This window comes from Hemicordylus capensis, chromosome 17 (genome assembly GCF_027244095.1).
Source record: "Hemicordylus capensis ecotype Gifberg chromosome 17, rHemCap1.1.pri, whole genome shotgun sequence".
NCBI lineage: Eukaryota > Metazoa > Chordata > Lepidosauria > Squamata > Cordylidae > Hemicordylus > Hemicordylus capensis.
The window spans coordinates 8,877,423-8,894,134 of record NC_069673.1 but is presented as its reverse complement, the minus strand read 5'-3'; the positions used below and the strand labels follow the sequence as shown (position 1 = coordinate 8,894,134).

The following is a 16,712-nucleotide window of genomic DNA, read 5'->3' as shown; positions in this document are numbered from 1 at the left end:
CACTCTGGAGGAGACGCAAACTAAAAGCCAGGTGTGAAAAACCTCCTGGAGGCTGAGGCTGATTTCTGTTCTGAAGACCCTAGGTCCAATCCTGAAGGGTTTGTAACCCTATCAGCATCACAGATCCTCCTTGTCATATTGGTTTCCCACCTAATGGCGCAGCTGGGAAGTTGCTTGCCTAGGGAGCAAGAGGTTGCTGGTTCGAATCCTCGCTCATATGTTTCCCTATATTGGGCAGCAGCAATATAGGAGGATGCTGAAAGGCATCCTCTCATACTGCACGGGAGATGGCCATGGTCAAGTCCTCCTGTATTCTACCAAAGAACACCACAGGGCTCTGTGGTTGCCAGGAGTCGACACTGACACAATGGCGCTACTTTACTTTATTCCAAAGAATAAAAGCCAGATATTTGCCAAAAACTCAGTGACGTTTCTGAGAGCTCTCCAAAAACGAACAGAAATAGTGGGACTTGTTTTGAGAGCCCTCCTTGATTGAAAATTGCTCTTGACTGCTGCCATAACCTGGAATTCCAGACAACATGATGGACGTGGAAACTCCCTGAAGTTGCTAGTGAAGATAATGGGGGACATGACCCCTGGTTTATGAATCATGAATGGGTTTTTGGAAAGGCGTTATGGAGATTTCGCCCTCATTTGCAAAAAAAGTCAGACTCTACATCTCCGCCGGAGAGAGCAACACAGCCCCCGCCTGGATCTGACCTCCGGAGTTTCCTAGATATAAAGTGCACACAATGATGAGGGAAAGGTTATTGCTGAGTCTGAGCTGGCTTGCTTGACCTTTGCTGTGACTCATTTTGGGGGATCTCTTTCTCTGTAGCACTTTGTTGAACGTGCCCAGAACAGAGAGAGAAAAGACATCTTGAGCAATGTCACAACTTAACATTTATGCGGGCAGACAAATGCGTTTTCAGAATGCAGATGCTGATAATAAATAGCTCTGCGGTTGAGTAACTGCTCTGGCATGGACTCCACGCTCTCAGGCAGACATTTCTGATGAGGTCAGGCTCGCAGCCAAGACCTTCCTGATCTCTCATGTACTACTATCTCTGCCTGCCCAGTTTGCTTTGATGGAGGAAATTGCAGGTTGAGTTCTCTGTACACCAGGCAGCTTCACCAGATGTTGTTGCTTCTGAAATCTGTGGCTCGTAAAGTGAAGGGAGGATGCGTTGGAGGAGGAGAGTACGTTTAGAGCAGGGTTTCTTAACCTTGGGCCCCCAGATGATGTTGGACTCCAACTCCCAACAAGGAGAGGAGAGCTGGTCTTGTGGTAGCAAGCATGACTTGTCCCCTTAGCTAAGCAGGGTCTGCCCTGGTTGCATATGAATGGGAGACTAGAAGTGTGAGCACTGGAAAAGATTCCCCTCAGGGGATGGAGCCGCTCTGGGAAGAGCATCTAGGTTCCAGGTTCCCTCCATGGTGGCATCTCCAAGATTGGGCTGAGAGAGATTCCTGGCTGCAACCTTGGAGAAGCTGCTGCCAGTCTGTGAAGACAATACTGAGCTAGATAGACCAAGGGTCTGACTCAGTATATGGCAGCTTCCTATGTTCCTATGCTAAGCAGAGTCTGCCCCGATTTGCATGTGGATGCAAGACTACATCTGAGTCCTGTAAAATATTCCCCTCAGGAGATGGAACTGCTCTGGGAAGAGCATCGAGGTTCCAAGTTCCCTCCCTGGCAGCATCTCCAAGATGGGGCTGAGAGAGACTCCTGCCCATAACCTTGGAGAAGCTGCTGCCAGTCAGTGAAGACAAACAATCCTCAGCTGCAATGGCATTTGCTTGAGGATTATGGGAGTTGTAGTCCAGCAAGATCTGGGGGCCCAAAGTTAAGAAACCCTTGTTTAGAGTACTGGAGGGACCTTTGCTCCATGGTAGGGCATCAGCTTTCATAGCAAAGAAAAAATCCCTGGTTGTGACTCCCTGGTAGCATCTCCAGGCCGGCCCGGCAGAGCTGGTCTTGTGGTAGTGAGCAGGAATTGTCCCTTTTGCCAAGTAGGGCTTGTCCTGGTTGCATTTGGATGAGAAACGCCACGTGAGTGCTGTAAGCTATTCCCCTTCGTGGATGGGGCCATAGCTCAGTGGAAGCGCATTGGCATGCTTGCATGCAGAAGGGCCCATGTTTAATCCCTGGTAGCATCTCCAGGTAGGGCTGGGCTGGGAGAGATTCCTGCCTGTAACCTTGGAGAGTCGCTACAGTCAGTGCAGGCAAGACTGATCTCGATGGACCAATGTTCTGGGAGCTGGCCAAGGAGGGGTGAATCCCAGGCACAGGCGAATGGTCCGACTACTTCAGTACTGTTTAGCTTGATTGGGAGTTGCCCTGCCTGGCTTCAAGTGAAGGTCTTTCCCAGCTCTGTTCTTGCATATCCACTGAAGGGGGTGTTCACAAAACCGGTTTTCCTGATTCGGTTCGAGTCGACGTCGAGGCGGTTCGCACACCCCTAATCTTCTGCTTGCCATTAATCAGACCTGGGATTTATCAACACAAAGCAGGCACTCTGCCAATGAGATGAGGTCTTTCCTTCAGGTATGCCCCCGACGTACGGCACCAGCGATCCGCCAGGCAGAACAAAAAACTCCAAAGCATCTCCTCTCAGTAGCCCAGGAGTCAGCTGAACCAGCCCGCCCTACTGAAAGCAGCAGTTCCTAGTACCTACCCTGCCACTCAAGCCAGATCAGTTTCCTACTCCCCTGGGCCACAACTCCTCCATCCCTGGGGAAAACACCACGTTGGACAGCAGGTGTGTAGTCCATAGAAGGAGGTCCTGGTCTCGCACTTTTGAGTGGGAATAGATGTTAATCCATACCCTGAGAAAGGACTTAGACCTCAATGTCCCCCATGCTCATCAGGGGCTTACAGGGCTCCTTCATGGCACAAGGGAAGCCTATTCACTCAGGATCAGTGGGTCCTTTTGATTTGGTTACAGCCCCTAGGGCCAAGGACTTGGCTTAGATGATGGAACTGGGGAGGAGCTTTGCTAGTGGGAGGCCCCATTGAGGTCAGCAATGGTTTCTCCATTTTGGCTCACTTCTGAGGCTGAGCAGATGGTGTATCCATGTCTGCATCGCTCTTTCTTAGGAAGCTGCCTTATAGTGAGTCAAACTGTCAGTCCATGTAGCTCAGTATAGTCTACACTGACTGGCAGCAGCTCTTCATGGTTTCCGGCAGGAGTCTTTCCCAGCCCTGCCTGCAGATGCCAGGGATTGAACCTTCTGCATGCAAGGTAGATGCTCCACCACTGAAGTACAGTCCCATCTCCTAAGGGGAACATCTTACAGTGCTCACAAGTAGTCACCCATCCAAATGCAAACCAGGGTGGGCCCTGCTTGGCAAAGGGGAAAGTTCATGCTTGCTACTGCAAGACAAGCCATCTAATGGCACAGTGGGGGAATGACTTGGCTAAAAAGCCAGAGGTTGCCGGTTTGAATCCCCACTGGTAAGTTTCCCAGACTATGGGAAACACCTCTATCGGGCAACAACGATATAGGGAGATGCTGAAAGGAACCATCTCCTACTGTGTGGGAGGAGGCAATGGTAAACTCCTCCTGTATTCTACCAAAGACAACCGCAGGGCTCTGTGGGTGCCAGGAGTTGACACCGACTGGACGGCACACTCTGCCTTCGCTTTCACTTTTGCTTTTGCTTTCACTTTCACGCCCACTCTCATTTTTACTTTTACTTCACTTTACTGCAAGACCAGCTCTCCTCCCCTTGACAGATTGCCCATCACAGAAGCCAACCACTGAGAGCTGTCTTAGGAACATAGGAAGCTGCCATATACCGAGTCAGAGCATAGGTCCATCTAGCTCAGGACTGTCTACCCAGGCTGGCAGCAGCTTCTCCAAGGCTGCAGGCAGGAGTCTCTCTCAGCCCTATCTTGGAGATGCCACCAGGGAGGGATCTTGGAAACTTCTGCATGCAAGCATGCTGGTGCTCTTCCCAGAGTGGCTCCATCCCCTTAGGGGCATATCTTACAGCGCTCTCACTTGTGGTCTCCCATTCAAATGCAAAACAGGGTGGACCCTGCTTAGCAAAGGGGACAAGTTGTGCTTGCTGCTACAGGACCAGCTCTCCTCCCAGCTCTCCTATATTCCTGGGACTTAGGTTGCCTTCGTGTAGAAATGGGATCCAACCCCTACCCCGAGCCTGGCCTTGCTCAGAGGGGATGAGCCTTTTTGAGAGGGAGGCATTTTTCTGTTGAGCTCCCCTTCTGTGGAATCCTTGGTCACCTCTCCTACGCATGCACGGAGGGGACTAGGGAATCTCCTCCGATGAGTCAGTTGTGTATTCACGGGCCGAGCTTTCACAGCTCATGCATCATCAGACTTGGCTTTGGTGAGTCCCGCTTTGCTGACACTCAGGCGGGAGAACCGGAAGCACAAATGGCTTCTGCCTTCCTCGTTTGGCTTGCACACCTGAATCGGCCTTGGATGCTGTCAAGAGGGAAGGCCAAGCTAGTCGGCCTCTGTGCATCAGCCTGGGATTTGAACCCGGGTGTCCTTCCTCGTCCGAAACGCTCTCGAATCGCCATCCTCCGCCGGAGTGGCCCTCTCAATCCCTTACTGGCCAGATGAGGACAGTGGCTGCTTCCCTCCAGCTGCCGTTCTGGGCTGCCGGCACACTTGGGCAGAGCTCATGAGATTAGTATCCTTGTCCGCCGAATTACTTGGCAGTACCTTATCGCTCCATCAATTAGGAGGAAGCGTTTGGATCTCGTAGCCGAATTATGTAACAGCCTCTGTATTTGTTGTATGGAAAAAGAAATACTAATTATGTGGCTATTTGTGCAGCTGCATAATCGCGTTATCCATGGGGTTGTGACTGAACATAATGGCAGGTTAAACTAATGGGTGTATTGTCGGAGAGCGGGCGCCAGCTGTTTCGGTCAGGGGTTGTGTATACAAGTGGAAGCAGTGGGGTCCTAGCTGAAGACAGAACGGCGCTCGTTTTTGTGGCCTTTTATGTTACCGAGGAGGAGAGCTGGCCTTGTGGCAGCAAGCATGAATGGTCCCGTTTGCTAAGCACGATCCAACTTGGTTTTCATTTGAATGGGTGAGCGCTGTAAGAGATTCGCCTTAGGGAATGGGGGCGTAGCTAAGGAGCAGAGCATCTGCTTGCCATGAAGGAGGTCTGAGGTTCAATCCCTGGCAGCGTCTCCAGGTAGGCCTGGGAAAGACCCCCGCCTGAATCCTTGGAGAGCTGCTGCCAGTCAGTGTAGACAATACTGAACTAGATGGACCAAGGGTCTGACTCAGTATATGGCAGCTTTCTATGTTCTTAGATTCTTATACTCATCTTCCACTCTGAGCTACTGCAGGCCTTGACACACTTCCTTTGAATCTAGGAGCTAGCCCAAAATTCAGGAGCTCTAAACCATGGGCAAATGAGAAATTACCAGACTGAGTGATGGACATTGTTGATCGGGAGAGTAAGTGGGCTTCTCTTTATCCCCTTTACAAGTAAGAACAGAAACAGGACTGCCTGGGAGAAATGGCATTTTATTAAATATAACTCTGAATGTCCTCCTCTAGGTGCCGCAGTTAAATTTCTAGGTGCCATGGGTCTCTGGCACCTGGGATTTGTCTAGTCACGGGTTAGAGATCTTTCCCTTCTTTCCAGTTTCCTCTAGCCAGTTTCACACTTGTTCGAGTTTCCATAATAATAATAATAATAATAATAATAATAATAATAATGGCAATTAAGCAAGTTGGCCAGCTTAGACGTGAGGGCTGTGCTACTTCTTCAGCCCCAGTTACTAATCTCTCCCTACCCTCCTTGCTGTAGGCTGTGGGGAGCATTGTAAAGGTGCCCCGATCAAGAAACATCTCGGGACTGGGAGGCTTTATTTAAGCCCTTCAGAAATAGCCAACGAAAATATACACACCATCAGACTGTATGACTATATGTGGTGATTATGAGGTTCATGGAAGTGTATACAATTCCCCGGTTGAGCATTTCTGTTGTGTATACACGGCGTTTCTGGATGTGGCCGTCTCAGTTCCTCCGAGAGGAGCCTGCTTAGTTAGTTTGAAACATTTAAAAGTTCCGTTGATGACGGACTGAAGTGGGCCGTTCTTCTAGTCCTTACTTGCAGGTTTTCTTGCCAGCTCCAGAGATGAAGAGGGCCAAACTGAATAATAATAATAATAAAAAATAGGACTCAATGTCTGGATAAAACAAACCAGTCAATAACACCTGTTTGACTGTGTAAAATAATAATAATAATTTCAATATTTATTTATTCAGTATGTAATGGGGAAGAGAGAAAAAGACTGGATATTGGAAATGGTTGAGGATATTGGGAATGGTTGAGTGAACCCTGGTGTGCACTCATGATTTTTTGTTTGTTTGTTTGTTTATTATGTTTATACCCTGCCCCTCCAGTGCACTACTGCTCGGGGTGGCTCACAACAATAAGATAGATACAAGATACAATAAAAGTAATAAAATTAACTAAATTGAACAAAAAGGTTGTCAGATTAAAAACCGCAGACATTATCAGGTTCAAATGAAAGGTTACTAAGCTAAAGAACCTACCAGATATAACAACAACAACAAAAAAGAATGGGGCATTAAAAAGCCTCCTTAAAAAGGTGTGTTTTAAGATGTTTTTAAAAACACTGAGGGAGGGAGCATGGCGAAAGCTCTTCAGGGAGGACGTTCGAAAGCTGAGGGGCCACAACCGAAAAGGCCCTGTCTTTACGGGGGGGGCTGTTGCTGCAGGTCATAGTTCCACAGGTAGAGTGCCTACTCGGCATGCAGAAGGTCCCAGGTTCAGTCCCAGGTGGCAGCATCTCCCGGTAGGGCTGGAAAAGACCCCTGCTTGAAACCCTAGAAAGCTGCTGCCCGTCAGTGTAGACAGCACGGAAGTAGACGGACCAAGGGTCTGACTCAGCAGAGTTGGCTTCGTATGTTCTTTTATGAGAACTGGCCATAGCTCAGTGGTAGAGCATTTGCGTTGCACCTGGGGAGCCACTGCCAATTGGTGTAGGCAGTGCGACGCTAGATGAACGGATTGTCCCAAACAATACGCTCATTGAAACATGTGACTGGGACAACCGTGGGTGGAGCAACCGTTTCTCCACCAGCCCTTCGTGGTGTCACTTCTGGGTTGCTGCAGTTGTATTCATGAACGACCGGGGTCCTGTACAACGTCCCCACGAATACATTCTGGTCCCCAGAGCCCAGTTGCATGGCAGATGCCTTTGAATGTCCAAATTGGCTCAGCAGCGTTGATAATCCTGAGTAGAATTCTGTTTTGAATATGGGTAGGGGAGGATGATTGCTTGTGAAAGCTCTTATGGAGTCGGCCGTCCAGTGATCTAGAAAATCAAGCGAAACTGGACGGATCATGGTTCTTGCGATCAGACCGAAGAAGGGAGGAGAGCTGGTCTGGGGGCCGCAAGCATGAATTGTCCCCTTTGCTAGTCAGGGTTGGATCTGGCCTGGCAGAGCTGGTCTGCGGGTAGCAAGCATGAATTGTCCCCTTTGCTAAGCCCTGGTTTGCATTGGAATGGGAGACGACATGTGTGAAGATAGAAAGTTCCAAGTTCCCTCCCTGGCAGCATCTCCAAGATAGGGCTGAGAGAGATTCCTGCCGGCAACCTGGGAGAAGCCGCTGCCAGTCTGTGAAGACGATACTGAGCTAGATGGACCAAGGGTCTGACTCGGTATATGGCAGCTGCCAATTCCTATATTCCTAATTAGGGTGTTGGTGTTCATTTCTGGGGCTTTACTTTCCACCCACCCCATTAAAACTGTAGCAGGGGCTGGCAGTTGAGCAGGGAACCTCCAAGCACTACCTCTATTCTAAACAGCGCGCCTGGGTTTACATTCTTGCAATCCGCATAAGGAATGTTGAAGCTCTTACATTTGTCCTTTGGCATGCTGTTACCATAAGGGCCAGCAGGACAGAGTGTGTTTCTCTATCCTTGCAGTTTCTTATATCTCTATAAAAGAGCTTATTCTTTGACTGAGTCGACTCCACTTAGTTAGGAGCAATAGGTGGGGAGTCCCAGGTGGTCCCTGTTTAAAAAATAGCCAATTATTCTGCTCCGGAGCAGTGGTTCCCAAGCTGGGGGGCCTCCAGATGCTGCTGGACTGCAACTCCCGGTATCCCCAACTGCAATTTATTGTGGCCGGGGATGATGGGAGTTGTAGTTCGGCAAGATCTGGGGGCCCCCAGCTTGGGAACCACTGCTCTAGAGAATCAGGGATAGGGGTGTGCATGGAACCGTTTTTGCCGGCTTGGTTCGGATCCGAACTGGATTCGGATCGAACTGATCTAGTCTGTTTCGGGTTCTGGCCGAACCGGTTTGTGGGCCGGTACGGGTATATCTTTGTAAAGGGGAAATCCAGTGAGGATTCCCCTTTACAAGTAAAGGGGCAATCCCTTGCCTAAGGACAGGTGGGGGAAAGAAAAGGTAGATACCTATTTGCAGGTGGTGATGGGAGCTCTTCCTAACCCCTCACCAGCCTCACAAAGACCAGCCTGGGCCATCTGCGGCCCAATTTGGGCCTCCTTGAATGCACCGCTGCCGGCCCGGTCTGATCTTTAAGAGGCCAGCAGGGGATTTGGAAGAGCCTCTGCCACTGCCTGCAAATAGCAGATTGTATCTGCCTTTTCTTTTGCCTCCTCCCTGCCGCCCCATCCTTAGGCTAGGATTGCCACTTGACTTGTAAAGAGGAATCCTCGCTGGATTCTCCTTTACAAGTATATACCCGAACTGGTTTGGAATGGTTCTTTTAGAACTGGGGCCGGGCCGGTTCGAACTCGGAGGTATCCAGTCTCTGTGTGTTAGTTAAAAAGACCACAGATAACAAGACTGGAAAAGGGCTCTGTCTGAAATCCCAAAGGGCCCGTTGCTCAGTGGTAGAGTATCTGCTTTGTGTGCAGAAGGTTTCAGTCCCTGCCATCTCCTTGGAGAGCTGCTGCCAGACAGTGTAGACAGTACTGAGCTAGATGGACCAACAGTCTCACTTGTTAAAAGGCAACTTTCTCTGTAGACTATGAGGGATGGGCTTTAGCTACCCCACTGGTGGTGGAGCATCTGCTTTGGATGAAGATGGTCCCACGTTCACTGCATGGCATCATCTCCAGGTAGGGCTGGGAAAGACTCCTGCCTGAAAACCTTGGAGGGCTGCTGCCAGTCAGTGTAGACAGTGCTGAGCTAGATGGACTAAGGGTCTGACTCAGTATGAGGCAGCTTCCTATGTACTGGAGAGCTGCTTCCCATCAGTGACAGCAGTACTGACTGAGACAGACCCAGTGATCTGACTCCGTAGAAGGCAGCGTCCAAAGTTCCACGGCAGAATAATGTGGACTTGCATTCGGGCTGCTCTGCTTTGGAAAAGTCCCTGTCAAGGGGAGGAGAGCTGGTCTTGTGGTAGCAAGAATGCATTGTCCCCTCAGCTAAGCAGGGTCCGCCCTAGTTTTCCTTTGAATGGGAGACTACATGTGAGCACTGGAAGATATTCCCCTCAGGGGATGGGGCTGCTCTGGGAAGAGCATCTGAGGTTCCAAGTTCCCTCCCTGGCAGCATCTCCAAGGTAGGGCAGAGAGAGATTCCTGCCTGCAACCTTGGAGAAGTCGCTGCCAGTCTGTGAAGACAATACTGAGCTAGATGGACCAATAGTCTGACTTGGCATATGGCCGCTTCCTATGTTCCTAAAGGCTGGCGTGCTTGGGGTTTGGCTGCTGTGCTTGGGGTCTCAAAGAGCTCTCCCCCACTCCTGCTGTTCAGGTCAAAAGGGTTATCATAGCCTTGGGGGATGGAGCTGTGTGGGCAAGGTTTTCCTCCCGCATTTCCATCTCTCATTTAGAAATGGCCTCTAGCCCTTCGTCAACCGGAACATAAAGAAAACAGTGGTTGATCAGCACAAAGTAGATTTGCTTCTGGCCAATGAAGGCTGCAAGTAGCTGGCAAGCCAGGGCATGCCAGGGAGGGAAGTGGCGAGGTCCTGTTTCATTTCCCTCTGCTGCATGCAGCTGACCCACAGAAAAAGCAGGCAGGAGTTTTGTATCTCCCTCCCTTCTTGATTATAGACGGCCCTTCCCCTCATTGCTTTGCTCTGCTCCAGTTGGCCCCGAATGCATGGTATTGCACGCTGCATTCCTGGGGTGGGGGGGAAGGAAGCTTTTGGCATCGATTTCTTGGACCGCGGAGCAAATGGCTAGGCACTTTTTATTGTCGTTTTGTTCACATGAAGTTGCATTTGAGATAACATGACTGAATCCGCAGTCGATGTATTAGCCTAGCAGGCGTCTGGAGGACTGCTAGAGTGGAGAGCTGTTCTTGTAGTGGCAAGTGTGAATTGTCCCCTTTGCTAAGCAGGGTCCACCCTGGTTTGCATTTGAATGGGAGACTACATGTGTGAGCACTGTGAGATATTCCTCTCCGGGGATGGGGCTACTCTGGGAAGAGCATCTGCTTGCAGAAGGTACCAAGTTCCCTCCCTGGCATCTCCAAGACAGAGCTGAGAGCGATCTTCCTGCCTGCAACCTTGGAGAAGCCACTGCCAGTTGGTGAAGACAATACTGAGCTAGATAGACCAATGGTCTGACTCGGTAGAAAGCAGCTTCGTATGTTCCTATCTTCTTAAAGGTTGTTTGTTGCTTGGGACCTTTTAGTTGGCCTTAGTAAAGATTGTCACCTTAAGTGGCACAGAGGGGAAATGCTTGAATAACAAGCAGAGGGTTGCTGGTTCGAATCCCCCCTGGTACTATATTGGGCAGCAGCAATATAGGAAGATGCTGAAAGGCATCATCTCATACTGTGCGGAAGGAGGCAATGGTCAACCCCTCCTGTATTCTACCAAAGAAAACCACAGGGCTCTGTGGGCGCCCGGAGTCGAAATTGACTCGACGGCACATTTCACCTTTACCTAGTAAAGGTATCACCCTGCTAGGGCCTTAGTATCCCTGTCTGCATGGCTGAGTTCCTTGCCCAAAGCCTTCCTACTGACATGGAAGGCCCTGTTACAGTGGGGGCTGCCTGCGGTCAGGGATGATGGGAGTTGTAGTCCAGCAACAGCTGGGGAGATTCAAGTTGACCAGCCCTCCTCTGCTCCATCTGCTGCACACATTTCCTTTGCAATCGCCTGTCTTCCGTTTACTTAAAAACCGAGGTGATGTTTGCTCTTTCGATTAAAGATATCCTAGGAAAACCTAATTGCTCCGCAGTCTGTCATCACCAGTTCAGAACAGTTACCATCAGTTCAGAATATCACCAGTTCAGAATCTCAGCAGCTGCAGCAGGATGCAAAATTGTGCCTTGGCGTTCCGCACGTGCACTTATATGTCTGTGCACCAGACACAAGATGCTGCCTCTCCCTTCTAACTGCAAGAGACGGGAGGGAGTGCTGAGAAATAGCATTGGGTACTCACATGATTTTAACACAGTGTCTCCAAAAGTCATAACAGGGGCAGTGGTTTTGCCAAGGACAGGGACCAGGAGACATACATAGAAAGCGGCCTTATACCATGTCAGACCCTTGGTCCGTCTAGCTCAGTATTGTCTACACTGACTGGCAGCAGCTCTCCAAGGTTTCAGGGAGGAACCCTTCCCAGCTCTAGTACCCGGAGATGCCAAGGAGTGAATCTGGGACCTTCTGCACGCAGGCAGAAGCTCTTCCACTTATCTGGTGGCTTCATCCCCTAAAGGGGATCTTACAGCACTCACATATAATTACCCATCCAAATGCAAACCAAGGAAGACCCTGCTTAGCAAAGGGGACAATTCATGCTTGCTAGCACAAGGCCAGCTCTCCTCCCCAGGGGCAGGTGGAGATATGTGCAGCGTCTTCTTTTAATTAGCAAGTAATCGTTGCCCTGAAGTAAGTAGTAGATCAGTCAGTCTGATTGCACCTCAGTCTCCTGAGCTGATTGGTGTTTTGCAGGAAAATAATAGAAATGGCCAGCCCAGCCTTTCTTTGGAACGAAGGGTAGCTCCACATCATATTTGTTTTGAGACGTTAGTAGTTTATCATAGGGAGGTATTTTTTGTTGTGTGGCTGTAGGTTGTAACAATATAAAAGGGAATCGGTTTTGTAGTAATGGTGCAAAGCGAACAGAGCAGAACAATATTCTTTAAATCTAAACAAGAGGTGGAAGGAAGCAAGGGGACCAGCAGCACCTCAGTGTCGGGAAATGGGTTCAGAGGTGCCCCTAGGTAATTTTGGAGCCTGGACCTAAAGGTATTTGGATGCCTCCCGCTGCAAGTTTAAGCATCATAGGTTCTTGGGGGCACAAACCACATCACCCAGGACAGACTAAAGAGACATGCAGAGGTGCTCTTAGCGGATGGGCACCTCTGCATGTGTAGATTTGGGAGTGGCACGGTTCTGTGGCTTCAGCACAGATATCTTCATAGGCCTTCCGTATTTCCTGGTAGTCTTCTTGTCTTTGCTGCCTAAAACAGGCAACCTTTTCATACACAGCAAGGCATATCACGTTCCCGGTCTGCACATAATCTTTTTCTAAGGTGTGCCCATAAACTGCCATACATGGGTGTGCAAAAGAGCGTAATGTGTCTGCAGATGTGTTTTCTTGGGGGCGGGGGGAGCTGGGATTGGCCCCAGCTTTCTTTTTTTGCTGCCGCATAATGAGTTCCCTTGTTTGCCTTGCCTCTGTATCCCTCCCCTTCCTCTGTATTGAGCTAGATTGTAAGCCCCTTTCGTCAGGGACTTGCCCTGTTGTCCTTGGTAATGCACAGGTTTACCTCACTATCTGCAGACTCACCGCTTGCGGTTTCACGTATCCGCAGTCGGGTAATGGACACGCGACCTCGGCATACGTGTGTGTGTGTGTGGGGGGGGGGATAACCAAAAAAGAGTTAACTCCACGTATCTACGGTTCAGGAGTGGCTGGAAATGACCTGGGAGGTCAATTCTGGCTGTCATTTTGAGCACAGAAGCCATTCTACAGCTCATTTGTTTTTGTTTTTAAAACCGTGATTTTCCGCCAAATTATGGAGACTTTTGTACTTGCGGGGGGTGGGGGGCATCCTTGTACTCCTGAAGGCCTGCGGAACATGGTAGGGCACTTTATTTGGCCTGTTTCCACATTTGAGGGGGGCAATTTATTATTATTATTTTTTTAAGTCTTGGAACCTAACCACCATGATCCCATAGGCTTAATGACCCATTATCCGTTGTTTCATTACCCGCAGTCATCTATGGGAATGGAACCCCCGCGGATAATGAGTCACTCCTGTATACATCATAGATGGCCCTCCAAAATAAGGTGGGAAGCCCCATCAACGTCCTTAGTGGTGGCTTCCAAAATGCTTCGGATTGATGGTCTCGGTGGGAGGTGTGATTTGGATGTGTAGGTTCTACTCCGGCATTAGGATTTCAGTGGTGAGATAGTTGTTGTAGGCTGGGTACATAAAAGCAACCTTGAGTGTCGGGCGAGAGGGCGTGGGCTGTGGAAGCTGTAGGTGAGGGAAGCAAGGTCAAGGGCATATGGGCCAGTGGAAGAGGTTCACCTGAGCTGTAGGCAGCATCGGACCAGCAGAATGTCTAGGGCAGGACAGCACAGCTTTGGGCCTCCAGCTGTTTTTCGACTCGCGCTCCCATCACCCCCGGTCACAGTGGTCAGGGATTATGGAAGGCCAACATCTGCAGGAGGGCCAAAGCTGTGCACTCCCAGGACTAGGATGTAGAATTTCCTCGAGGCGGGAAGTTTATGTGCTGCTCCCAGCCAGTTGGAAATGGGGGTCAATCAAGGTTGAGGTTGTGGAGGGGAGCTGTGGACGGTGCAGAGGCTGTTTTCCAGCCACCCTAGGAAGGCTGGGTGGGGAAGGCATCCAGGAAAAGCTGAAGAACTTGCCTCTTGGGTCCTTCCCCGATTCCCCCGCTAGAACTGTTGTAAAATGCTTTCCCATGGCAGGCTCGAATTGGAAACGACCCCCAGAATCTGCAGCGGAAAATACAGCTACTTTTTTGCAACAGACATACAACGTTAGGGCATTAAATCGCAGCGATAAAATCCGAAACGAGGCATCGGAAATGTGAATGGCACCCTGCTGACAGCGCAGGGACTTGCCGTATCACACACAAGAAGTACGGAAGCACACTTAGCAGATACGTTGTAGGGGTTAATCTGGAAGGCGCCCTGGTCCCATGCACGAGAGCTTTCCTTTCCTGGGAAAGACGGTAATAGCCGCTTGGAAGGCTGCATTGTGGGACTTCTGGCCCCCTGCCCAGCTAGCTTGTTAATTTTGGCCCCATAGACACCTGTTGTCTTGCAGTGGCTGTAGCCACTTTTAGCACGGAGGCCTACTTTTGGTAAAAGCCGTGCAGTCTCGAGAGCTCTGGGGGAGTTTGGGCCAGCTTCCAAGGATTCTTGAGTCTTCTGGTCTCTCTCAGTCGCTCTCTTCTCATACAAAGGTGGGGAAAAACCCCATCATTCATAACAAGCTACTTGAATATAAATCCTCAAGGAGACAACTTGGTTTATTCTTAATGGCGATGCTGCCAAAAAGAAAGGAGTGGGAAATGCAAGAATAATTAAGAACTCCGGCAGCTTGGTGGAGATTTGGGACTTGCGGGTCCAGCTGGAATGTCTGACATTGAAGAAATGAACAGTTTGACCTCAGCATCCTTAAACCTTCAGAAGTGTAAACTTTTAAGCTACCCTTGTGCTGTTCCAACCATCCAAATAGCCGCAAGATCACATCATTTGGACATGAATTGTTTTCGGGCAGCACAGTTCACTAGAGGGCTAGTTCTGAGGTTGCTTTCCCCTGCTTGCTCTTTAGGTATCTGATGTTGTGTGTGTGGAAACACAGACATCACCTGGGGAGAATCATGCACAAATGTGATGTCTCCAACCCGAAAGCCACTACAGGGGAAGTTTGGCAGTTGTGTGCTTTGGACTCGTATCCAACCATTTTCACGAAGCAAAGAGGTGTACCTTGGGCCATTTTCTCCCCTACCTTGGGCCATTTTCTCCCCAGTGCTCTTCACACTTCTGTGGGGTAGATATAAGGGGCGGGGGGCGAATCTGCATTTAGATGTAGCAGATTTTTGTTTTTATATTACATTATTTGAACTAGACCTGTCATGGAGGATGGGAGGAGAGCTGGCCTGGTGGTAGCAAGCATGAGTTGTCTCGTTTGCTAAGTAGGTTCCACCCTGGTTTACATTTGAATGGGAGACGACATGCGTGAGCACTGTAAATTCTTCTTCTTGGTGGATGGGGCTGCTCTGGGAAGAGCATCTGCATGCTCGCATGCAGAAGATCCCAAGCATCTCCAAGAAAAGGCTGAGTGAGACTCCTGCCTGCAACCTTAGGGAAGCTGTTGCCAGTCTGTGTAGACAATCCTGAGCTAGATGGACCAATGGATGGACTCGGTAGAAGGCAGTATCTTATGTTCCTATGAGTCTATTAACGGGATAAGGGATATAGGAAGCTGCCTTATACCAAGTCAGGCCACTGGTCCACTTGACTAAGTCTTGGCTCAGGAGAGGAGAGCTAGTCTTGGGGTAGCAAGCATGACTTGTCCCCTTAGCTAAGCAGGATCTGCCCTGGTTGTATATGAATGGGAGACTAGAAGTGTGAGCATGGTAAGAGATTCCCCTCAGGGGATGGAGCCATTCTGGGAAGAGCAGAAGGTACCAAGTTCCCTCCCTGGCAGCATCTCCAAGATAGGGCTGAGAGAAACTCCTGCCTGCAACCTTGGAGAAGCCACTGCCAGTCTGTGAAGACAATCCTGAGCTAGAAAGACCGATGGTCTGACTCAGTATATGACAGCTTCCTATGTCTACACTGACTTGGCAGTGGTATTCTAGAGTTTCAGGCTCGGGAATCTTTCCTAACACTTCCTGGAGATGCCAGGGATTGAACCTGGAACCATCTGCAACCTAGCTGCTGCTCTTCCACTCCCTGCAGGGGAGTATCTTACAGCAGACAGTGCTCACATGTAGCCACCCATCCAAATGCAAACCAGGGAAGACCCTGCTTAGCAAACGGGACAATCCATGCTTGCTACCACAAGCCTTTCTTTCCACCCTTAACGGCTACTGTAGATCCTATGTGCTCAGAATGGATGCCATTGAACCCTAGATTCTGGAGGGGCAGAGAGAACCAGGAAATATTCTGCCTTCACTCCTGGCTTGTGGGCTTCTTGAGAGCAGCTGACCGGCCCCTGTCAGAAGCAGGATGCTGTTCTAGATGGACCCACCTTGGTCTGGTCCAGTGGGATCCTTCTACCGTTTCTACGTTGACTTCCTTCCATTGTGCTTTGCTTTCATGACTGAAGGACTTTGGCTTACTGATGAGTGTTGATTCTCTCTCTCTCTTTTTAGGGCCCCCCAGGTCTGCCCGGTTTATCAGGACCACCTGGCAAGAGAGGCCCCCGGGTAAGTAAAGTTTCCACAGGAGGGGAGAAAACAGGGTGAAGTTTGTAATGAGCCCCCAAGGTCAAGAGGGCGCCAAGTTTTCCAGCTGCCCAGCACATTTTGGGCTGACAAGCACTATAGAAGCCGAAGGGGAGGAGGGAGGTGTTAGGATGGAGGATTTCGGAGCGTATTGTTCCTCAAACAATACGAGCTGATTGTATTTCTGGTTCTGTTACTGCCGGTCACAGCACCCTTTTGCTGGGGCTTCTGCTGCCACAGATAGGAAATCACAAAGGGTGGGATCCAAAGCTGCCACTGTGTGAATGGAAGCCACTTTGGGTTATGT

The 16,712-nt window shown here is 49.8% G+C and overlaps 1 protein-coding gene across 6 annotated transcripts in view; it reads left to right on the top strand.

Moving 5' to 3' along the window:
• Positions 1 to 16,712, top strand: part of LOC128339079 (collagen alpha-1(XXVII) chain-like) — a 285,851-nt gene that overhangs the window by 74,263 nt on the left and 194,876 nt on the right. For all 6 annotated transcript variants that reach the window (XR_008312830.1, XM_053282602.1, XM_053282601.1 and 3 more), the window contains exon 7: positions 16,334 to 16,387. Coding sequence is in view for 5 of the 6 variants with exons in the window: in XM_053282602.1 (XP_053138577.1) it covers positions 16,334 to 16,387 (54 nt within the window). In the remaining variant the exon portion in view is untranslated. The remainder of the gene's footprint in view (positions 1 to 16,333; positions 16,388 to 16,712) is intronic.